Raw genomic sequence first — 24,348 nt, 5'->3', positions numbered from 1 at the left:
TGAATTCCCCCAGAGGGAAGCCTCCACAGCCTGTGTGTGTGTGAGCTGAGAACCAAACCCGGTTCCTCCAGACAGATACATTTGTGCCCTTAAATCCTACTGCAATGCTTCAAGGCTCCTGTATTTGCTGTGATTCCCATGGTAGCTTGAAAGAGGAAGGGTTTGTTATGATTCCCATGAAGCTCCCATTTCTACTCTGAGTATTTTTTTTAACTTTTTTTTTTAACACAAATTAGGTGGGATTCTGAACAGGCTGGCAAATATAATGGACAGGATGGCCATGTAAACTGTATTTTTTAAAGTGTAGAGAGGACTTCTCACACAAGTCCCATCCCTCAGTTAGGCAAATCTGGCTCCATTTTATTTCCCCTTTCACAAACCTAGGGATTTCTCGTAGCCAAGTTGCGAAACCAGAGACCCGTTTTGTAAAATCCTCGGCTGGTTTCTACTCCCACGTGTCTGGATATAAGAGACACCTAATCTCCACTCTCTGCTTTTTTCCGCGCCATCCAAGCAGTTAGGGTGTGTACGGGTTTTATACTGCAGCCATACAATCTAGACTCATGAAGGTTGTAATGAGTTTTTATTGAACCGGGTCAAGACTCCTAAAAGTGATGAGCAGCAAAAGTGGGAGCTCTAATTCTGTCCCAGGTATATCTCTAGAGAATACTTCTAATACTCATTGGTATTTCCCCCCCCTCTCTCCCCTTTCTCAGCACAACCTGCAAGCTGGCACAGAAGAGTAAGAGAGGTAGCTGCACCTGTTATGGGAACTACAGCTCCTGCCATGTAAAGACTCCCTCTTAGCCCCAGGAAATGGGAAATAAGGAGGAAATGTAAGGCCTGAACTACTAAAAGTGATGGGGAAACGAAGGGCCAGTAGTAGAGCTGCATCCAAACCTCCTAGCACTGATAGAATGCCAGCTGTGGCCTTTGGACTAGTGGTAGGATCCAAAAATTCCCCAGCAACAGGTTCTGCATGGTGGTGGGATTCAAACCTGCAGCATAGCGCCATGTGGGGCCATGGGCACACGACAGCATGGCTGGGCTTTCTCCAAGGGCTTTGTCATTCCTAAGTGGCAAGGACCTGAGCCATGCTCTCGTCCCCCCATGGAAACGTAATGGATGCAGATATTTAGGCTGCCATGCACGCTGGCACCCTCCTGCATAGGATCAAGCCTCCCAGTTCCTGTGCACCACTGCCTGAGAGGAGGGGCACAACCCAAGGCCAAAATCACGTGGCAAAACTACCACTCAGGTGCAACCCCCTCTCAGGCACACACAACACTAGTAACCTACTCTGGGGAGCCTATGAGAACCTGCTGGATCCCACCTCTGCCTTGGACTAGAGGCAGGGAGTGCCAGGACCTCAGGTGGTTTCAAAGCAAGGTCTGGTGTGTGTAATGTGTGATGCCAGGAGCTGGGCCTGACAGAGAGAATCCGCCTGCCATTGCTGAGAGTCCCCTTTTCCTTTTATTTTGCATGTTGCATGTGCGCAGCTACGCAGGTGCAGTCAATTGTATTGTAGGATGATCAGCATGGCTGCAGGAGTTCATTTCTGAACGCCTGCACAGCTACGCATATGTTGCAGGAATTTTTTTTAAAAAAGAAGTGACTCCAAAGGAAGGCACGTAAAAAAAAATCATTTCTGTGGGTTCCAATCGCTGCCTGCACAGCATGCAGGCAGGAAAAAAGAAAATGGCTCTTTGTAATGATCAGAGCCTGTGCTGCACATTTGAGCTAGGTGGGGACACCTGGTCTGTTCCTGCAGAGGAAACAGCTGCTTTCGAAGGTGGAAACGATGGCCTTGTGCCCTGTGGAGGAACCCCTTCCTCAAATGCCTTTCCTCCTCTCTGGCTTCCCTCTGGGATTAGCTTTTAAAAGGGGCTTTCACATAGATGGAGTGGGAGTGAGAAGTTGAGGAGCTACAGCTACCAACTTTGATCCCTCCTTGAGCTGAGATTGCAAATCCCCTAGCAGACCAGGTGCCTGGGAGCAACAGCCGCAGAAGGCCATTGATCACATCCTGCATGTGAGCTCAGCAAGGCACCTCCTGGGCCACTGCGAGCAGCAGAGTGCTGGACAAGGTGGACCCTGGTGTGATCCAACCTGGCTTGTTCTTATGTTCTTATGATTTCCATCCTCCAGCTAAGTACAATAGGGCAGCAAGAGCCACTCGAAATCCATGTCCCCCGTTCCCCGCTTTCTCCTTCTGAAAAACTATGGAACAAGCAGCACCCCGCAGCAGTTTTTATGGAACAAGGCCAGAAGCCGAGTTTGACTAAAAAGCAAGGCAACGGAGTGCTCTCCCTTTGTACATGTGCAAGCCTGCTGAAATTACCTCTCCCGGCTTGTTAGAAGCACAGTAATGTAAAATGACAAGGCTGATGGGGCTGCATTTCACACAAAAGTTCGTGATCTGCTGATCCTAAGCCAGTTTACAGGATATCCAACTGCATCTATATTGTGAAAAGTTCCTGACTGCTGTGGGGTGGGGCCTCCTCCCTGGAAAAAGCATTGAGTCAATTTCCCTGTGTTTCTAAATCTGCCTCCCTCTACTCAAGAAACATTCTTAACCTCTCTCCCAGGGTCCTGGAATTTGTTAGGTAGCTGCATCTCTCATCTGTTTTTAATGCTGGAAACGAATATTTTCAAGGAGCCCAAAGACAAATTGGAAAACTATTTCTATCTCCTTTGGACACCTAGGAGAAGGCTAAATCAATATGGCTCTAGGGTGCCAGACCATGTCTGAAGGGGGTGGTGGTGTTAGGATGGAATGTGAAGGAAATCAGAGGGCCTCAAGAAGAAGAAGAAGAAGAAGAAGAAGAAGAAGAAGAAGAAGAAGAAGAAGAAGAAGAAGAAGAAGAAGAAGAAGAAGATGATGATGAAGATGAAGATGAAGATGAAGAAGAAGAGCAAGAGCAAGAGCAGGAAGAGGAAGAGGAAGAAGAGGAAGAGTTTGGATTTATATCCCCCCTTTCTCTCCTGCAGGAGACTCAAAGGGGCTTTCATAACTTCCTGCCCCTCTCTCATACACAATAAACACCCAGTGAGGTAGGTGGGGCTAATAGAGCTCCGAGAAGCTGTGACGAATGCATAGCCACCTAGCTGGCGTGTGTAGGAGTGCACTCAAGAATCTGAATTCCTGAGATAAGCCTCCGCTTTAGCCCAGGCGGCAGAGCCAGAATCAAACCCGGCCCTCCGAGATTAGATACACGAAGCTCTTGACTTCCTATGCCACTACTTTCTGCTCCAGAATTTTGCTGGAAGAGTTTCAAGTTACAGCTGGAAACATCCAGAGATAGATAATATCTAAAGTCCTGGACTAGCAGCCTCCTGGACTTAGGAGGGATCGCATTTGACATTACATTTCTAGTCTCTGGACTGGGTACCCCACAGTGATGTGAGAGGCATGGTATGCAGAAATAGAAAAGGTGATCGAGATTGGGGAGATCTTAAGTCCCTCATTGGTAGGCCTCAGCATGTAGCCTCCAGGTGGGACTCCAAAACTACCTTAGTTGAAAATTCTCATATAGGTTCAATTCTTAGGGCTATGGAGACTAATCTCCCCTGAACAAAATGGATCCTTTGAAGCAGAGGTGTACCTCTGGGAAATGATACACTGAGGGATCTGTTCTCCTGGCACTACCATACCTATATGTCTGGGGGGTTCCTCAACTCTGGGCTCCCACTCCCTCTAAGCCTCGCCTCTCCTTCCGGGGCTGCTCTTCTGTGCTCCAGAGCAGAATTGAAGAGCTGAGTCTAGTTCCTTTGCTTTTATAAACTTGGGGGTGGGGCCACACCCCCGAGGGGCGTGGCCATGCCCCCGAGTTTATAAAAGCAAAGCCCCCGGCATAGACTAAGATAGTGCACTTCAACACTAAACTCAAGAGATCTAAATGGCAGCTGGAAAGCAAGGCAACTAGAGGAGAAAACAAGTTGTTTGAAGACATCTAGGAGTGGTGTACCAATCAGCAATGGGATGCTCTCCATTGTGCCCATGTACAATCAGGTTATTCAATCAGCCCAGTAAAGTCTACAGGCAATCTTGGAGGTTTTTTCTGGCTCACAGGGGAGTCAGGATTCATCCCAGCTGCAGTTAGACTCCCTGAGGCCTAGATGTGCCTTGAGCCCACTGAATTTAGTGGGTGCTCCTGCTGGCACTGATTCTGGGATTTTGTGCCATGGGCTGGAGAGTCCTATCGATTTTCCTGAGATACTTATTAATATGACCAACAAAGTACAGCCAATGTGGTACAAGGGGTAAGAAGCAGGGGTTGGCTGCTGAATTCATCTCTTTGGAAATTAACGTTCTAAAATACTGGCTTTAAAGTGGCCTTCCTGTCCCCAGGGATTAATGCCTTCATTACAAGTAAGCAACACTCCTGGTACTCCTGGATGGCTAGAAAGACAGACTACATCAAATCTTAGACAGTATGGTCTTGATCCAATGCAACTTTTGGAGATTAAAATGCAGGAAAGCAATGGGTATATCCATAGAATTCAACGCCTTACTGACATTGAGTTGCAAACAGATTCTGCCACCTGCTGGTCCTGGTATAAACGACTAAAACTCATGGGATAGGTATTTTGAGCTGCACCCTTTATCTATCCTAGAATGACATGTGCAAGTAGCTTTCTATTGTATTTTTTTCAGGGCCTCGCTTCGATGCTCTTCCTCCTGTCAGCTCAATCTGATGGGATGATTCCAAAACATCTCTAAGGCACAAGTGAGAATCTTTAAAAAAGTGCGGCTCAGGGGAAGTAGGACCTGTGTGTACAAGCATATCTTAATAATGTGCTAGTTACATGAAGGTGAAAGGAAGCTGTTGATCCAACTATTATAACTCGTCATGCAAAGGTCATAGATAACTCGGATACTTGGGACTCTGCAAGAATATTATTAGAAGATCGGGTTTCAAGCATCCTCACAGGAAGGAGGCTAAATCTCTTTGCAGGTTATTGGTACACAATTACTGTGAGTTCCTTATTAATACAATGTTATTTCACTTCGTGTGATGAGGACTGTAATAATGTTCTGAAGCTTAACAAGCATTTAGCTAATAGATCTTTTATATGTATGGATTTTACCTGAATTTATATTTATATTTTTTTGGGAAGTGGAGTGCTATAGATTCCACATGTAATTCTGATTTTAAACCCATTGGAGTTGGCTAAAAGGTCATATTAATAAACATCTATCAAAGCCCCCTGCATGGAGCTCTTTCAGTTATTTCCTGTCTCCTTCCCAGTGGGGAGGGTTGGGCTGCCAGCTGCCTGCTTGAAGCCGGCAGCCAGGACGGGGGCGGGGCTTTGGGGGAGCCAGCAGCCGGGAAGGGGTGAGGCTTTGGGGGGTCCTCTTGCTTCCTTGGCCCTGCCCATGTTGATGATGACATGGGCAGGGCTGAGGGCACCAGAAAATAACAAAGCAGAAGGACTTCCTGCTGCCTTGCTGTCTTCCTGGTCACATGGGGGCCGATTTTGTGCCGCCATGTGACCAGATCATTGGCGCCCTGGGACCTAGGCAAATACACCTACATCCCAGCATATAACTCAGCCATTAGACCCCCCCTCTCCTGATCTGGGTCTTTCAGGTGTGGGTCCCTAGCCCCAGCAGGCACTCCTTCCCTTTCTGAATGTCTCCTCCCCAAAAAACTATTTACTGTGCTTCCTTGAATATAAGATAGCTGGCCCTTTATATTAATTTTTGCTCCCCAAGGTGTGCTATGTCTTATTTTCAGGGGATGTCTTATTTTTTTCTCCTCACCCACAGCTGCATGCCTTAGTGTCCTTGTCTGACAGGCACGGCTTCCAAACATGTGCTTTATGTTACGTCCTACTTTCTGGGGATTTCTTGAGATTTCCAGCACTTCAGTTAAAACCCCTCTCACTGTATCTATTCCTAGGGACAGTCTTATTTTCAGGGAAATAGGGTAGCCCCTTCCACCTTTGCTGCTGGTTTGGAATGCCTGGGAAGGTGTTGGAGCACTTTCTGCATCCTGTGGTTCTTAGACTCTTCTCCTGTATTCTGTATAGGGTTACAGGGCACTTCTTGCTGTCCTCAGCATCGTCAAGCCATTAATTTCAGGCCCAAAGCTGCAGGCCTGTCAAGCCTGGACGTGTATATCATTCTTATGAGGTGGGAAGGGAACGGAACCCAAGTGTTTTAGGGGTGATGAGCTGCTCTCCCTGCTGGGAGCAATTAAAGGCAACTTTCCTCCCGCATTTGAGCATCCGCTCCTCCAGGGTCACAAAGGAGAGCCCCAAGAGTGCCGCAATGGCCCAGGCATCGGAAGCTTTGTGTTCAGGATTACGTGGGGGGAAAATGGCTTATGGTGATACAATAACATTCATTCGGGCAAGCAGCTTTTAAACAATTCACTACCTTGGACATGTGAAGAAGGTTCCACTGATAGGTATAGGATTCTCAACAGCATTGCCTGTTTTGAGGCTACGTATGCAGGCAGGACTTCATCATTAGGCAAGGTGATAGGAATCAGGGGCCTGCAACCTGTGGCTCTCCAGATGTCTCATTGATCATAATTCCTACTCAGCCCCTGCCAGTGCAACTCCCCATGTCTCAGAATGGGCTGACCTAGAAAGGGTGTGTGGAGACCTAACGCAGGAGAAGGCTGCAGAGCCTGTCAAGTGAGTTGGAGGGAGACAAGGCTACTCAGACTCGGACCTTGGCTGTGGCAGTTCCCCAACACCTTTCTGTTAAGGTAAACTGCAACATTGTTGGGAACCAGTGGGAAGATAGTTGTTTTATTTTGCCATAAGCAAATGCTGGAGCTCTGTTGTTCTGGTGGGCTTCTTTTTGTGGCTGTACTGGGCGAGAGTTCTCCTGGAAACCTCTCATCATAAGTTGAATCCTGTTCCTCAAGCCCTTGGAGTCTTCTAGAGCCAACCCACCTGCAAAAGAAGAATTGAATCATGGCAGTATCAGCAGACTGTAAATATAAGGACTTGAAAATGCAACCTGAACAGGACCTTGAAACGTGATGCTAAATGTCACATGCTATGTTAAGAAAGTGAAACCATTTTGTTCCTTTAAAATTTGTTGTTGCAAACTCATTCCAAATTCCGCCCCACAGAACTCACAGATAGGTGTTACAATCTCAGGCATGGCCACCAATATGCTGGTAGGGGCTGATGGGAATTGTAGTCCACACCATCTGGAGAGCCGTGAGGTTGTAGATCTCCTGTGATAGGTGCATCTATATATATATACATTTTAAGTGTCGGACTTAGATGATAGCTATAGAAAATGCACGGGGTCCACATTATCTATAGAGAGAAGCAGCAAGAGGGAAATAAGGCAAATAACTCTCTTTCTTCTGCTGCAGGGGGAGGCGGAAAATATAGTTGTTGACTTATCCCCCAGGAGCCTCTTGGAAGATGAATCATGACTCTTAAATTTGGGCATTTCCTTTGTCCCTGGGCCACATTTTGATCCCTTCCAGACGAGAGTGGAGCATTTACAAATTGACAATGGAATGATTAGTAAACTTAAAGCCTTCTTTGGCACAGATAATGCTGGGGAATGGGACTGCTCTGTGAACTCTAAATCTACTTTCTATCTCCACTCAGTGCTAATGAAGCCAAGGATAAGAACATTAAGAACGTAAGAACTAGGGCCTGCTGGATCAGACCAGAGTCCAACTAGTCCAGGCATTCTGCCACTCTGCAGTGGCCTTCCACCAGGTGCCTTTGGGAGCCCACAGGCAGCAGATGTGGTGCCAGTTGGGCCTGCTGCAGCTGCTGCTCTTGAGCACCTGGTCTCATATCGCATTTGCAATCCTGTGATCAAGGAGGACTGCAAGATTGATAGCCAGAGGAAGCCATTGGTGTTGCCAAAGGCCAAACACCTCAGAAAAATTAGTTCTTGAGGGATTTTATACAGATTGGAACAAAATAGTAGAGAATCGTGATATGCTTCATCGCTCCTTTGAAAAGACTGGATAACTACTAAATGAATTGGCAGACGGGAGCCTGAAGGCCAATGCAAGAAGGCAGAGATATGAGGGGCACAGTTACCCTTTGAATACTACTCATGATATACATGAAACAGATGGACAATTAAACTGTGGATCAATATAATATAGAAAAAAATCATCAAGATCCTTCTTGTGACTCATATTAAATCTAGCTGGCAGTTGCTATAAGCATGGGGCGAAGTTGCCTTGCCTCTGTATAATATAAAGCAGGAGAAAATGCTAAACATCGCATAGTTGGCAATGGGGCTTGCTTCTGAGTAAAACCCTCTCCTGAGGGCTTCCGGATTCACCTCCATTCTAAGCATTGCATGGTTCCTTCGCCATGCTTCTACTCCTGAGTGCAATGGCATTAATTTGAGTCAACCGTTTTTTCTAAACTAAAAAAAACCAGTATCTTGTGTTAAATTGCCGTGTTGGCACTCTGCTATAAATAAGTGGGCTCTTGGTTGCAATTTGGGCACCTAGTCCTCGGCAAAGGTCTGCCATCACTGCCTCTAGTTGTTTTATTGGATTGCAATCTAGTTCTAGGCGCTTGGTGATATGGCAGAAGCTTAGGTGAGAGTACCACCTAGGAAAAGGTGGGAGAACAAATCTAACTCTGACTCCTACATAGATGCTTCCATAAACAAGAGAAAGATGTTTAACCCCTGGGTGGTTTAGGCAAAAGAGAAACATATGCAGCTCATTTTCTTTTCTTCTAGATTGGCTTCTTTTTCCTTTACTCCCACCGCTTGGGATCTAGAGTCCCTACGATATTCTAAGTTGGGATGTCTTGGAGTTTGGGCGGTGCCAGAAATCAGAGGGTCTTTCCCCTCACTTATCTTTGCCTCCCACGCCACTCTTCTTGGTGAGAAATAGGGTCCTTGGGCACTCCCTACTTGTGGCTACAGCCACATCGCCGTCACAACGCTGCCGCGGTCGCACCCCCTCAGCATGCGGCATCCCTGATGCTGGAGAAAATGGCGCCTTTTGTGGGGTTGTGTGGACGCCCGGGCGCGCACCAGGGATGCCGCGCGCTGATAGCAGCGCGTGGCATAGGGGGGATCGCTTCGAGTGGGGAAAGGCCCAGAAAGTTTTTGCAAACATTTAATTTGCCCCAGTTCAAACTCAGTTTGCCTTTTTTTCCAACAAAGAGGAGGGGGGGGGGGGGCAGGAAGCAAGCAGACACCTCTTGTTTCGTAGTCAAGGATAAAGATGGTGTCTGCAGATCTAAGGCGCTGCTTGCCATTTGTTGCTCCAACAATGCGGTTGTCCGGGTCAGGTTGCTGATTAAACGGCTGGCAGTCAGGATGCTCACGGGGATAACAGACAGCAGGAGAGGTACACCACCCCCCCCCCCCCCCACCCCCCCCCCCCCCCACCCCCCCCCCACCCCACCCCCCCCCCCCCCCCCCCCCCCCCCCCCCCACCCCCCCCCCCCCCCACCCCCCCCCCCCCCCACCCCCCCCCCCCCCCACCCCCCCCCCCCCCCACCCCCCCCCCCCCCCACCCCCCCCCCCCCCCACCCCCCCCCCCCCCCACCCCCCCCCCCCCCCACCCCCCCCCCCCCCCACCCCCCCCCCCCCCCACCCCCCCCCCCCCCCACCCCCCCCCCCCCCCACCCCCCCCCCCCCCCACCCCCCCCCCCCCCCACCCCCCCCCCCCCCCACCCCCCCCCCCCCCCACCCCCCCCCCCCCCCACCCCCCCCCCCCCCCACCCCCCCCCCCCCCCACCCCCCCCCCCCCCCACCCCCCCCCCCCCCCACCCCCCCCCCCCCCCACCCCCCCCCCCCCCCACCCCCCCCCCCCCCCACCCCCCCCCCCCCCCACCCCCCCCCCCCCCCACCCCCCCCCCCCCCCACCCCCCCCCCCCCCCACCCCCCCCCCCCCCCACCCCCCCCCCCCCCCACCCCCCCCCCCCCCCACCCCCCCCCCCCCCCACCCCCCCCCCCCCCCACCCCCCCCCCCCCCCACCCCCCCCCCCCCCCACCCCCCCCCCCCCCCACCCCCCCCCCCCCCCACCCCCCCCCCCCCCCACCCCCCCCCCCCCCCACCCCCCCCCCCCCCCACCCCCCCCCCCCCCCACCCCCCCCCCCCCCCACCCCCCCCCCCCCCCACCCCCCCCCCCCCCCACCCCCCCCCCCCCCCACCCCCCCCCCCCCCCACCCCCCCCCCCCCCCACCCCCCCCCCCCCCCACCCCCCCCCCCCCCCACCCCCCCCCCCCCCCACCCCCCCCCCCCCCCACCCCCCCCCCCCCCCACCCCCCCCCCCCCCCACCCCCCCCCCCCCCCACCCCCCCCCCCCCCCACCCCCCCCCCCCCCCACCCCCCCCCCCCCCCACCCCCCCCCCCCCCCACCCCCCCCCCCCCCCACCCCCCCCCCCCCCCACCCCCCCCCCCCCCCACCCCCCCCCCCCCCCACCCCCCCCCCCCCCCACCCCCCCCCCCCCCCACCCCCCCCCCCCCCCACCCCCCCCCCCCCCCACCCCCCCCCCCCCCCACCCCCCCCCCCCCCCACCCCCCCCCCCCCCCACCCCCCCCCCCCCCCACCCCCCCCCCCCCCCACCCCCCCCCCCCCCCACCCCCCCCCCCCCCCACCCCCCCCCCCCCCCACCCCCCCCCCCCCCCACCCCCCCCCCCCCCCACCCCCCCCCCCCCCCACCCCCCCCCCCCCCCACCCCCCCCCCCCCCCACCCCCCCCCCCCCCCACCCCCCCCCCCCCCCACCCCCCCCCCCCCCCACCCCCCCCCCCCCCCACCCCCCCCCCCCCCCACCCCCCCCCCCCCCCACCCCCCCCCCCCCCCACCCCCCCCCCCCCCCACCCCCCCCCCCCCCCACCCCCCCCCCCCCCCACCCCCCCCCCCCCCCACCCCCCCCCCCCCCCACCCCCCCCCCCCCCCACCCCCCCCCCCCCCCACCCCCCCCCCCCCCCACCCCCCCCCCCCCCCACCCCCCCCCCCCCCCACCCCCCCCCCCCCCCACCCCCCCCCCCCCCCACCCCCCCCCCCCCCCACCCCCCCCCCCCCCCACCCCCCCCCCCCCCCACCCCCCCCCCCCCCCACCCCCCCCCCCCCCCACCCCCCCCCCCCCCCACCCCCCCCCCCCCCCACCCCCCCCCCCCCCCACCCCCCCCCCCCCCCACCCCCCCCCCCCCCCACCCCCCCCCCCCCCCACCCCCCCCCCCCCCCACCCCCCCCCCCCCCCACCCCCCCCCCCCCCCACCCCCCCCCCCCCCCACCCCCCCCCCCCCCCACCCCCCCCCCCCCCCACCCCCCCCCCCCCCCACCCCCCCCCCCCCCCACCCCCCCCCCCCCCCACCCCCCCCCCCCCCCACCCCCCCCCCCCCCCACCCCCCCCCCCCCCCACCCCCCCCCCCCCCCACCCCCCCCCCCCCCCACCCCCCCCCCCCCCCACCCCCCCCCCCCCCCACCCCCCCCCCCCCCCACCCCCCCCCCCCCCCACCCCCCCCCCCCCCCACCCCCCCCCCCCCCCACCCCCCCCCCCCCCCACCCCCCCCCCCCCCCACCCCCCCCCCCCCCCACCCCCCCCCCCCCCCACCCCCCCCCCCCCCCACCCCCCCCCCCCCCCACCCCCCCCCCCCCCCACCCCCCCCCCCCCCCACCCCCCCCCCCCCCCACCCCCCCCCCCCCCCACCCCCCCCCCCCCCCACCCCCCCCCCCCCCCACCCCCCCCCCCCCCCACCCCCCCCCCCCCCCACCCCCCCCCCCCCCCACCCCCCCCCCCCCCCACCCCCCCCCCCCCCCACCCCCCCCCCCCCCCACCCCCCCCCCCCCCCACCCCCCCCCCCCCCCACCCCCCCCCCCCCCCACCCCCCCCCCCCCCCACCCCCCCCCCCCCCCACCCCCCCCCCCCCCCACCCCCCCCCCCCCCCACCCCCCCCCCCCCCCACCCCCCCCCCCCCCCACCCCCCCCCCCCCCCACCCCCCCCCCCCCCCACCCCCCCCCCCCCCCACCCCCCCCCCCCCCCACCCCCCCCCCCCCCCACCCCCCCCCCCCCCCACCCCCCCCCCCCCCCACCCCCCCCCCCCCCCACCCCCCCCCCCCCCCACCCCCCCCCCCCCCCACCCCCCCCCCCCCCCACCCCCCCCCCCCCCCACCCCCCCCCCCCCCCACCCCCCCCCCCCCCCACCCCCCCCCCCCCCCACCCCCCCCCCCCCCCACCCCCCCCCCCCCCCACCCCCCCCCCCCCCCACCCCCCCCCCCCCCCACCCCCCCCCCCCCCCACCCCCCCCCCCCCCCACCCCCCCCCCCCCCCACCCCCCCCCCCCCCCACCCCCCCCCCCCCCCACCCCCCCCCCCCCCCACCCCCCCCCCCCCCCACCCCCCCCCCCCCCCACCCCCCCCCCCCCCCACCCCCCCCCCCCCCCACCCCCCCCCCCCCCCACCCCCCCCCCCCCCCACCCCCCCCCCCCCCCACCCCCCCCCCCCCCCACCCCCCCCCCCCCCCACCCCCCCCCCCCCCCACCCCCCCCCCCCCCCACCCCCCCCCCCCCCCACCCCCCCCCCCCCCCACCCCCCCCCCCCCCCACCCCCCCCCCCCCCCACCCCCCCCCCCCCCCACCCCCCCCCCCCCCCACCCCCCCCCCCCCCCACCCCCCCCCCCCCCCACCCCCCCCCCCCCCCACCCCCCCCCCCCCCCACCCCCCCCCCCCCCCACCCCCCCCCCCCCCCACCCCCCCCCCCCCCCACCCCCCCCCCCCCCCACCCCCCCCCCCCCCCACCCCCCCCCCCCCCCACCCCCCCCCCCCCCCACCCCCCCCCCCCCCCACCCCCCCCCCCCCCCACCCCCCCCCCCCCCCACCCCCCCCCCCCCCCACCCCCCCCCCCCCCCACCCCCCCCCCCCCCCACCCCCCCCCCCCCCCACCCCCCCCCCCCCCCACCCCCCCCCCCCCCCACCCCCCCCCCCCCCCACCCCCCCCCCCCCCCACCCCCCCCCCCCCCCACCCCCCCCCCCCCCCACCCCCCCCCCCCCCCACCCCCCCCCCCCCCCACCCCCCCCCCCCCCCACCCCCCCCCCCCCCCACCCCCCCCCCCCCCCACCCCCCCCCCCCCCCACCCCCCCCCCCCCCCACCCCCCCCCCCCCCCACCCCCCCCCCCCCCCACCCCCCCCCCCCCCCACCCCCCCCCCCCCCCACCCCCCCCCCCCCCCACCCCCCCCCCCCCCCACCCCCCCCCCCCCCCACCCCCCCCCCCCCCCACCCCCCCCCCCCCCCACCCCCCCCCCCCCCCACCCCCCCCCCCCCCCACCCCCCCCCCCCCCCACCCCCCCCCCCCCCCACCCCCCCCCCCCCCCACCCCCCCCCCCCCCCACCCCCCCCCCCCCCCACCCCCCCCCCCCCCCACCCCCCCCCCCCCCCACCCCCCCCCCCCCCCACCCCCCCCCCCCCCCACCCCCCCCCCCCCCCACCCCCCCCCCCCCCCACCCCCCCCCCCCCCCACCCCCCCCCCCCCCCACCCCCCCCCCCCCCCACCCCCCCCCCCCCCCACCCCCCCCCCCCCCCACCCCCCCCCCCCCCCACCCCCCCCCCCCCCCACCCCCCCCCCCCCCCACCCCCCCCCCCCCCCACCCCCCCCCCCCCCCACCCCCCCCCCCCCCCACCCCCCCCCCCCCCCACCCCCCCCCCCCCCCACCCCCCCCCCCCCCCACCCCCCCCCCCCCCCACCCCCCCCCCCCCCCACCCCCCCCCCCCCCCACCCCCCCCCCCCCCCACCCCCCCCCCCCCCCACCCCCCCCCCCCCCCACCCCCCCCCCCCCCCACCCCCCCCCCCCCCCACCCCCCCCCCCCCCCACCCCCCCCCCCCCCCACCCCCCCCCCCCCCCACCCCCCCCCCCCCCCACCCCCCCCCCCCCCCACCCCCCCCCCCCCCCACCCCCCCCCCCCCCCACCCCCCCCCCCCCCCACCCCCCCCCCCCCCCACCCCCCCCCCCCCCCACCCCCCCCCCCCCCCACCCCCCCCCCCCCCCACCCCCCCCCCCCCCCACCCCCCCCCCCCCCCACCCCCCCCCCCCCCCACCCCCCCCCCCCCCCACCCCCCCCCCCCCCCACCCCCCCCCCCCCCCACCCCCCCCCCCCCCCACCCCCCCCCCCCCCCACCCCCCCCCCCCCCCACCCCCCCCCCCCCCCACCCCCCCCCCCCCCCACCCCCCACCCAACCCCCCCCACCCCTCCCCCCACCCCCACCCCCCCCACGCACCCCCCACCCACCCCCACCCCCCACCCACCACCCCCCCCCCCCCCCCCCCCCCCCCCCCCCCACCCCCCCCCCCCCCACCCCCCCCCCCCCCCCCCCCCCCCCCCCCCCACCCCCCCCGGCCCCCCCACCCCCATCCACTCCTCTCCACAGGGAAAGCAAAGGGAAGGGGCACCCATTTTGCTCATTTTGCTTGCCTTCCCCCGCTCACCTGATAGCTGTTCCTTCCACTCTTCGGGCCATCAGAGTGGCCAGAAGAGTTTCTTTCTCTTCTTTTTTAAAAAAATTCTGACCCAGCCAAGGAATGCTCAACCCGACACCCAAAAACGAAAAAGGCTGCAGGCTCAGCTGGGGATGCCTCGCAGTGGGAGAATCCCGTTTAAATGGGAAACTATGGGGAAAACCACCGTGAGGAAAAGAGCTGGGGGGGTAAGCACTGAATGCATAATAGGCCGGTCTTTGTTCTGGATTAGTCAGCATATTCCTTGGTTAATGCAACCAGTAAATCAGTGATGGCGAACCTTTTCGAGACCGAGTGCCCAAATTGCAACCCAAAATCCACTCATTCATCGCAAAGTGCCAACACGGCACTAAAACCTGAATACTGAGGTTTTAGTTTAGAAAAACGGTTGGCTCGGAGGCATGCGTTACTCGGGAGTAAGCTTGGTGATAGTCGGTGGCTTTGCTTTGGAGCAATCGTGCAACTCTTCCAACAGGTGAATCACGACCCTAGGAGGGTTTATGCAGAAGCAAGCCCCATTGCCAGCAACCAAGCTTACTCCCAGGTAAAGGATCGCGCTTTAGCTCTTCACATGAAAATTAGTGGGGTTTAACAGTACTTAACAGGGTTACCTACACTGCTTCCCCAAAATTAGGTCTTAGGTTTAATGCTAATAATTGAGCCCAGCGGCCCAGGCCAGCCTAGATGTGTGTGGAGGGGGGGACTCTGTTTGCGCGTGCCCACAGAGAGGGCTCTGAGTGCCACCTATGGCACCCGTGCCATAGGTTCACCATCACTGCAGTAAATTATTCCATCCCGTGTGTTAGCATGGTGCCTGGAACGTGACCCTTTGGCGCAAAGCTTCCTTCTCCATCTGTGTCACAAATGAGTCAGCTTCTCACGCACCAGTCGACCTGCCCATTGACGGGACTGTCGTACCTTTCTTTGCTAGGCTACTGCAGTGCTGCTTGTCAAGGCTCCATGTCCAGATGTTTTGTTCCTGACTCCAGTTGTTTGCTCAGCACTCAAGAATGTTGCCACAGCAATAGGGCCGATGTTGCACTTTACTTACCTAGGAGTTATGTCAATACAGATGGGAGTGCTTTTCTCCTTCCGTGTGCATCTGCTCAGAAACATGCGATGCACAGTCAGTGTGCATGCATGCAAGCAGTCCAACATTGGGTATGCCCAGTGGTGGGATCCAAAAATTTTAGTAACAGGTTCCCATGGTGGTGGGATTCAAACAGTGGCATAGCGCCAATGGGGCGGGGCACGATGGGGGCGTGACCGGGCATTCTGGGGGCGGGGCATTAATAATTTCTATGTTACTGTAAAAAAATCTTACTGTAAAAAAAAGTTCCTAATTTCCAGCTGGTATCTTTCTGTCCATAATTTAAACTCATTATAGCAAGTCCTATCGTCTCCTGCCAACAGAAACAACAACTTCTCCTCGAATTGACTGCCTGTCAAATACTTAATACTTTCAAATACTTAATTTTGTTTCTAGAAATCAAAAGAAGGAGACTTTCCTTAAACAAGGAACTTTACCATATTCCTAAAACATGTGTTTAAAACAGCCCAACAGGGAGAATTATCCCATTTTCCACCTTCGCTAACCAGCCCCATAGGAAACAACAGGACTTTATCATTTTTTGACCTAATGGAATTCCTAACGGAAAAGCAGACCCAATTAGTAACCCCCTCGCGGCACACGCAAATAATTAGTAACTCACTCTCGGGAACTGGTGAGAACCTGCTGGATCCCACCTCCGGGTATGCCTTTTTACCCAGGGATATACCAGTTTCCTGTCCATATGCTGTATAAATAAATATGCTTCTGGAAGTAATTTGCAGTTTCCCTGCTCAGTCAGTTTTTGGCAGTGTTGAACACTCCTTGTCTGATGAATTGGATTTTATTTAAAAGCTAGACCAAGAGAACAACCATTTCAGAGTCTGACCCTTCATTTTGTCAATAGGAGATTGTTAGAAAGCATTGCCAGGTCTTCTGCTATAGAGATAAGGTTGCTGACTCTAGTTTAGGAGATTCCTGGAGATTTTGGGGTGGCGCTCAGGCAGGGTGAAGTTTGGGGAAGGGCAGGGATGTGATGTCATAGGGCAGTGGTGGCGAACCTACGGCACGGGTGCCAGAGGTGGCACTCAGAGCCCTCTCTGTGGGCACGCGCAAACAGAGTGCCCCCCCCCCCCCACATCTAGGCTGGCCTGGGCCACTGGGCTCGATTATTAGCATGAAACCTAAGACCAAGTTTTGGGGAAGCAATGTAGGTAACCCTGTTAAACCCCACTGATTTTCATGCAAAGAACAAAAGTGCAATACTTTATCTGGGAGTGAGCTCGGTTGCTGGCAATGGGGCTTGCTTCTGAGTAAACCCTCCTAGGGTCGTGATTCACCCGTTGGAAGAGATGCACAGTTGCTTCAAAGCAAAGCCACCGACTAGCACCAAGCTTACTCCAATGTAACACACACCTTGGAGCCAACTGTTTTTTTCTAAACTAAAACCTCAGCATTCAGGTTAAATTTCCGTGTTGGCACTTTGCTACAAATGAGTGGGTTTTGGGTTGCAGTTTGGGCACTTGGCCTCAAAAAGGTTCGCCATCACTGTCATAGGGCAAGAATCCCCCATGGGGCACTCATGGGCTGCAGAATACCTGGCAACACCTTCCAGGCCCCACCTGGAGGTTGGCATCCTACAGTAAGGTGGATTCTACACAGTATAAATATATGGTCTTTAGGATGTTATTTAAAAATCTGTTTTGGCATTTGGTGTTCCCAGTGTGGGAGAACACAAGCGTTGTCAGCCAAAACAGATCTTCCCTATCTGTTGCACAGAGCTCTTGTCAATGTATTCTTGAAGGCTTTCATGGCCGGAATAACTAGAGTGTTGTGGGTTTTCTAGGTTGTATGGCCGTGTTCCAGTAGCATTTTCTCTTGACGTTTCGCCTGCATCTGTGGCTGGCATCTTCAGAGGGTCTAATGGTAGTGAAGCAAGTGAAGTATATATACCTGTGGAATGTCCAGGGTGGGAGAAAGAACCATTTGCATTGGTTAAAAGTGCTAAGGGTGCATTTTGCAAGGGTAATTTGCATGTTTTAAGTGGAATCTACCCTTTTTGGCACATGTATGTAACACTGAAGTTGCATAATCAATTAATGAGGGCATCTGCACAGCATTTCAATCCATTTAATTGCTTCTTACCATCAGATCCTCTGAAGATGCCAGCCACAGATGCAGGTGAAACGTTAGGAGAGAATGCTACTGGAACACGGCCAGACAGCCTGGAAAACTCACAACACTCTAGAGCTCTTGGATTTATATCCCCCCCTTTCTCTCCTGCAGGAGACTCAAAGGGGCTTACAATCTCCTTGCCCTTCCCCCCTCACAACAAACACCCTGTGAGGTGGGTGGGGCTGAGAGAGCTCCGAGAAGCTGTGATCGGACCAAGGTCACCCAGCTGGCGCAGGCGGGAGTGTACAGGCGACCTGAATTTCCCAGATAAGCCTCTTATTGAAGCTCAGGCGGCAGAGCTGGGAATCAAACCCGGTTCCTCCAGATTAGATACACGAGCTCTTAACCTCCTACGCCACTGCTGTTTAGCCCAACGATCCCAACAGTGGCATAGTGCCAATGGGTTGGGGGTGCGTGCCTGTGCGGGAGCGTGGCCAGGGTGTGGAGGGGGCATTCTGGGGCGTGGTAAACGGGCATGGCATGGGCATGCACATGCCTCAGGCGAAGTTCCCCCTCGCTCCATCCATGGATCCCAGACATTTGTTGATTTTCCTTTTTGTTTTGTTTTGTTTTGAGGGGGATGTCTGTGAACCTACAGCAACACGATCAGAGAAGCTACAATCTGCACATATTTCTGTAGGGGTGCCAGATCGTCTGGATGGAGCCTGGAATGGACAGGGTCTTTGGATGTGTACGATGCCACGGAAGCCGCCCGCGAAAGCATCCATATTCTCCAAGGGAACTGTTCTCTGTTCTCTGGAGATGGGCTATAATTCCAGGGGATATCCCGGTCTCATCTGGAAGTTGGCGTCTCTGATAGGGGCTCTATGTGGGCCCCAGTTCTCAATGGGCTTTGAAGGTTACACCAGTGCTTTGAATTCAGAATGGAAACAAATGAACATAAGAACATAAGAACATACCATGTTTCCCCGAATATAAGACAGTGTCTTATATTAATTTTTGCTCCCAAAGATGCGCTATGTCTTATTTTCAGGGGATGTCTTATATTTCTGTATTCTGTTCGTCAGGCATGCTTCCAAACAAAAACTTTGCTACGTCTTACTTTGGGGGGATGCCTTATATTTCGCACTTCAGCAAAACCTCTACTACGTCTTATTTTCCGGGGATGTCTTATATTCGGGGAAACAGGATAAGAACAAGCCAGCTGGATCAGACCAGAGTCCATCTAGTCCAGCTCTCTGCTACTCGCAGTGGCCCACCAGGTGCCTTTGGGAGCTCACGTCCTGTGGCAGCATATTCCTGCACCTGAACCAAGCTTCTTAGGAGGCGAATCCGAGGAACTAACGAAGATAGTGGTAGACAAGGAAGAAGTTCTGGCAGCCATTGATAAACTAAATGCTACCAAATCCCCTGGCCCAGATTGCATTCACCCAAGAGTTCTTAAAGAGCTCAAGCATGAAATTGCTGATGTTCTCACTTTAATATGCAACTTATCCTTGAAATCAGGCTCTATCCCTGAAGACTGGAAGATGGCCAATGTCACACCAATCTTTAAGAAAGGAACTAGGGGGGACCCGGGAAATTACAGGCCAGTCAGTTTGACATCTGTTCCTGGCAACAGAATCTGTCATTAAAGATAAAATTATAAAACATGTAGAAAAGCAAGACCTGCTGAGAAAGAGTCAGCATGGCTTTTGCAGAGGCAAATCCTGTCTTACAAACTTACTAGCGTTCTTTGAGGATGTAAACAGGCATGTGGATAAGGGGGAACCAGTGGACATTGTCTACTTGGATTTCCAAAAGGCTTTTGACAAAGTTCCTCACCAGAGACTATTGAGAAAACTCAGCAATGAAGGAATAAGAGGGGAAGTCCTCCCATGGATTAAAAACTGGTTGAGAAACAGGGTGCCAAAGAGTGGGTGTAAATGGGAAATTCTCACAATGGAGAGATGTAGGGAGTGGTGTCCTGGCTGATCCGTGATAGCCAGTGCTCTTTAACCTATTCATAAACGGTAATCTGGAAGTAGGGGTGGGTAGCGCGGTGGCCAAGCTTGCAGATGATACCAAATTATGTAGGGTGGTGAGAACCACAAAGGATTGGCGAGGAGCTCCAGTAAGAGGACCTTGATAAATTAGGGTGAGTGGGCTAAGAAATGGCAAATGCAGTTCAATGTAGCAAAATGCAAAGTGATGCACATATAGTAAAAAATCCAAACTTCACATTAAGACGCTTACAGGGGCCAGTGCTATCAGTCACAGACCAGGAAAGGGATTTACGCCTCTTAGTTGATAGTTCCATGGGAATGTCAACTCAATGCATGGCAGCTGTGAAAAAGGCAAACTTCTATGCTGGGGATAATTAGGAAAGGAATTGATAATAAAACTGCAAAGATTGTCATGCCCTTATATAAAGGGTGCGACCGCACTTGGAGTACTGTGTTCAGTTCTGGTCGCCACATCTCAAAAAGGATATATTGAAGAGATAGAAAAAGTGCGCAGAGGAAGGGCAACGAGGATGATTGAGGGACTGGAGCACCTTCCCCATGAGGAAAGGCTGCAGCCGCTTTGGGACTCTTTAGTTTGGAGAGGAGACGTCTGAGGGGGGATATGATTGAAGTCTATAAAATTATGCATGGGGTAGAAAACGTTGACAGAGAGAAATTTTTCTCTCTTTCTCACAATACTAGAACCAGGGGGCATTCATTGAAAATGCTGGGAGGGAGAATTAGAACTAATAAAAGGAAACACTTCTTCACGCAACGTGTGATTGGTGTTTGGAATATGCTGCCAGAGGAGGTGGTGATGGCCACTCACCTGGATAGCTTTAAAAGGGGCTTGGACAGATTTATGGAGGAGAAGTCGATCTATGGCTACCAATCTTGATCCTCTTTGATCTGAGATTGCAAATGCCTTAACATTTGCAAATGAGATTGCAAATGCCCTTCGGGGACGGGGCGGGATAGAAATTTAAAGTATAAATAAATAAATAAATAAAAACAGTCCAGGTGCTCGGGAGCAACAGCCGCAGAAGGCCATTGCTTTCACATCCTACATGTGAACTCCCAAAGGCACCTGGTGGGCCACTGCGAGTAGCAGAGAGCTGGACTAGATGGACTCTGGTCTGATCCAGCTGGCTTGTTCTTATGTTCTTATGTTCTTATGTAAAAGCAATGGCCTTCTGCTGCTGCTGCTGCTCCCGAGCACCTGGTCTGCTGAGGCATTTGCAATCTTAGATCAAAGAGGATCAAGATTGGTAGCCATAGATCGACATAGCCCCTTTGAAAGCTATCCAGGTTAGTGGCCATCACCACCTCCTGTGGCAGCATATTCCAAACACCAATCACACGTTGCGTGAAGAAGTGTTTCCTTTTATTAGTCCTAATTCTTCCCCCCTGCATTTTCAATAAATGCCCCCTGGTTCTAGTATTGTGAGAAAGAGAGAAAAAATTTCTCTCTGTCAACATTTTCTACCCAAATGGGCAGCCATTTTCTACCCAAATGGGCAGCCATTGCAAAGGCAAAGGCAACTTGACATATTTTCAGTGCATGAAACTAGCCCTGTAGGGTCATGATGACTGGCTTGAACTTCAGTCAACTTTAACCTTTTAAAAAAAACTTTATTATTTCATTCCGAAACGATTAAACCTTTTTGTCCCCAAATCTTTGGGCATTTAGTGAACCTCTGTCAACTGCAACATTGCTAAGACGGAAATAATGTCATTTCTGATCTGTAGTTTTGGTCTCAGCAATGATGGCTCCAAGTCTCTCCGGGGCTCCATGCAACAGAAACTAGCATCGAACGCGACTTATTAAAGAATTCATACATCAAGCCAGACTGCGCATTCGTTCTGAATGCAGCAGGAACCGTGTCTATATTTTTTAGGATGAAAGGGGCTGCACCAAAGGCAGCGGCTCCCGGGGGAGATTTGAACATGCCCACTGAAAAGATAATTGGCAGTGTGGTGTTGGTCTGAAGCGGATAACAGACCCTCATGGCTTCGGGGAAAGCGCTCAGAAAGGGATACTGTTTGTAAAAGCATTTTGCAGAAACTTCCGCAGACTTTTGTGTGGTTTCTTACCCAAACCTCACATATAACCAGAGGTGGGATCCAGCAGGTTCTCACCAGTTCCTGAGAGTGGGTTACAAATTATTTGTGTGTGCCAAGAGGGGGTTACTAATTGAGTCTGCTTTTCCGTTAGAAATTCCATTAGGTCCAACAATCATAAAGTCCTGTTGTTTCCTATGTGGCTGGTTAGCGAAGGTGGAAAATGGGATCATTCTCCCTGTTGGGCTGTTTTAAAAACTTGTTTTAGGAATATGGTAAAGTTCCTTGTTTAAGGAAAGTATCCTTCTTTTAATTTCTAGAAACAAAATTAAGTATTTGAAAGTATTAAGTATTTGACAGGCAGTCAATTAGAGGAGAAGTAGTTGTTTCTGTGGGCAGTAGGCGATAGGACTTGCTATAATGAGCTTAAATTATGGACAGAAAGATGCCAGCTGGAAATTAGGAACTTTTTTTTACAGTAAGAGTTTTTTTACAGTAACAGAGAAATTATTAATGCCCCGCCCCCGGAATGCCCGGCCACGCCCCTGTCGTGCCCCGCCCATCCCCATTGGCGCTACGCCACTGTTTGAATCCCACCACCATGGGAACTTGTTACTAAAATGTTTGGATCCCACCATGCATATAACCTCCCTCCTAGGAATGGCCTGGGGGAATAACAATGCATCCTCTCACCTGGGAAAGCCATTTGTGATACCAGCAGCCATTATTCCATCTCCACCATTTTTCTCAGTCCTATCCGCATACAATCATAGCCAATATTAATTCCATTGGACCTGGTTTTCTGTTACGTCAATAAGGAGTAGGCCCTTTTCCATGGCTGTCTACACTCCATGGGTGTGAAATTGCATCCTCCTACCTTTTCAGGAGTGCGCTTCATGCAGTGAGAGAGTTCTTCTCAATTCTATTTGCATGCCTAGCAACCAAAATATCTCAAGCGAGGGAAAGGGGCAAAAGCTGCTGTTTCCCAGCAAATCGACTCTTCCTCTCTTGTTGGTCATTTGTCATCTCCCTGGAGTGAGAAAACGTGCTCCCCCCTGTATTTTTCTCTCCCATTTGAACTTGGCACACTACCTATTTTGGCACACTACCTATATTGGCACACTACCTATATTGCTTAATAAACCCTGTTCAAAGGAGAGCCATAATGCTCGCCAGGTTTAATGTTATGCCTTCTGCCTTGTTACATGGCAGATTTAATAAGCAAGAAAAGGCTAAAAGATTGTGCCCATGTAACGACGGCTCAGTTGAATCTCTGGCCCACCAATTACTACACTGTCTCAGATTCAAGGGAATCAGATCCAAGTATGTGAATCTTACTCCTTTACATTTACCCCATCTCCCCGATTTAGATTACACTACTTGTTGGACAACCCTGATCCTTCTCTCTGTATGATAGTGGCAGACTTTCTCCTGGAAATTACCAAACGCCAGTAGATTTCCTTCGACCTAACATTTATGTCCTGTATTGTAGATGCTTTTTAATCCGTTTTTTTAATTATTGTTGTACTGTTGTCTATGCCAACAAAGGCTTGCTTCTAAAAAAAAAATCTCCCTGGAGTGAGAGGTGGGTGATATCCCTACGAAGCCCACACTGGCGAAGGCAGCAAGAACATAGGAAATAGAAACCAGGGTGCTCACACCTATTTTTCCTCAAGAAGCAACAACCTCCCACAATAACATAAAGCCTTCTCTTTCCAACTGACTTGCTGTCCCCTTGATAGATGCTCACAAAGGGCCTTCCACAGCGGGGTGGATCATTAGTGCTAGTTCCACCTGCCCAGACAGAATTTCCATTCTTCTTTGGAATGAGCCATTACTTACCCAGGGGCCCCATAGATTGCATTTTCAGACAGCGCACTGTGGCCCGACTTGGCATATTGGGTGAGAGGCTACCAAGGCGCCCTCGGAAGGTGACCCCATCCATATTTTCCACATCAGCATTCATCTCCCTTCATTACTCCCAGGGCCGTTCATCTTCAAAACATTTGGGAACGGTGCCACCTATCTTGCTTCCAGAGAGGAAATATCTTTCTAGTCTTTGAAATCATTCATCACTGGCGTTACCCTTGTCAAGGTCGGTTCGAGGTATTTTGCGGCTGCTGCGGACAAGGCACACTCTCTCCCTTCGAGAGTTGTCAGCCTGCTGGTAGGACAGGACGGGGAGATATCCTGGATCGGCAACTGATCTCCACACTGTCAAGATAGTTCCTGGGAGGAAATGGCAATTTTGCCTACTGGGCCCCACCGGAAGGAATCAAAGGCATTTGGATTAGTTTGCCTGAGATTCTTCCCCCGGCCTTGGTCCTTCCTCTTAATGGGTTGCTTTAGGGGTTAAATGCAGAGGTGGGATCCAGCAGGTTCTCACAGGTTCCCTAGAGTAGGTTACTAATTATTTGTGTGTGCCAAGGGGGGGTTACTAATGGGTGATTTTGCCACGTGATTTTTGCCTTAGTTACGCCCCTCCTCCGCTCCTCAGCAGTAGCGCGCAGAACTTGAAGCAGTCTAGCAGGAGGTGCACCGGCGTGTGTGGCAGCCTGCGCCTGTGCGCATTCGTTTCCCGCCCAAGGACCGGCGCAGCGGCTGCGTCCTTGCCACATCCCCGCCCAGCAATGCCCCACCCCCAGAATGCCCAGCCACGCCCCCGTCATGCCCCGCCCAACCCCAT

At 56.4% G+C, this 24,348-nt stretch overlaps 1 protein-coding gene across 1 annotated transcript in view; it reads right to left on the bottom strand.

The window, feature by feature from the left end:
* LOC125442917 (zinc finger C4H2 domain-containing protein-like) overlaps positions 1-23,628 on the bottom strand; it is a 41,754-nt gene extending 18,126 nt beyond the window's left edge. The window contains exons 1-3 of the mRNA XM_048514703.1: positions 23,505-23,628; positions 21,441-21,555; positions 18,074-18,247 (exon numbers count right to left, since the gene is read on the bottom strand). Of these exons, the coding sequence (XP_048370660.1) occupies positions 18,074-18,247; positions 21,441-21,555; positions 23,505-23,628 (413 nt within the window). The remainder of the gene's footprint in view (positions 1-18,073; positions 18,248-21,440; positions 21,556-23,504) is intronic.
* Positions 23,629-24,348: the final 720 nt, after the last annotated feature.

This window comes from Sphaerodactylus townsendi, linkage group LG13 (genome assembly GCF_021028975.2).
Source record: "Sphaerodactylus townsendi isolate TG3544 linkage group LG13, MPM_Stown_v2.3, whole genome shotgun sequence".
Taxonomy (NCBI): domain Eukaryota; kingdom Metazoa; phylum Chordata; class Lepidosauria; order Squamata; family Sphaerodactylidae; genus Sphaerodactylus; species Sphaerodactylus townsendi.
Note: the sequence above shows the minus strand (reverse complement) of the source record. Positions and strands in the feature narration are given on the sequence as shown.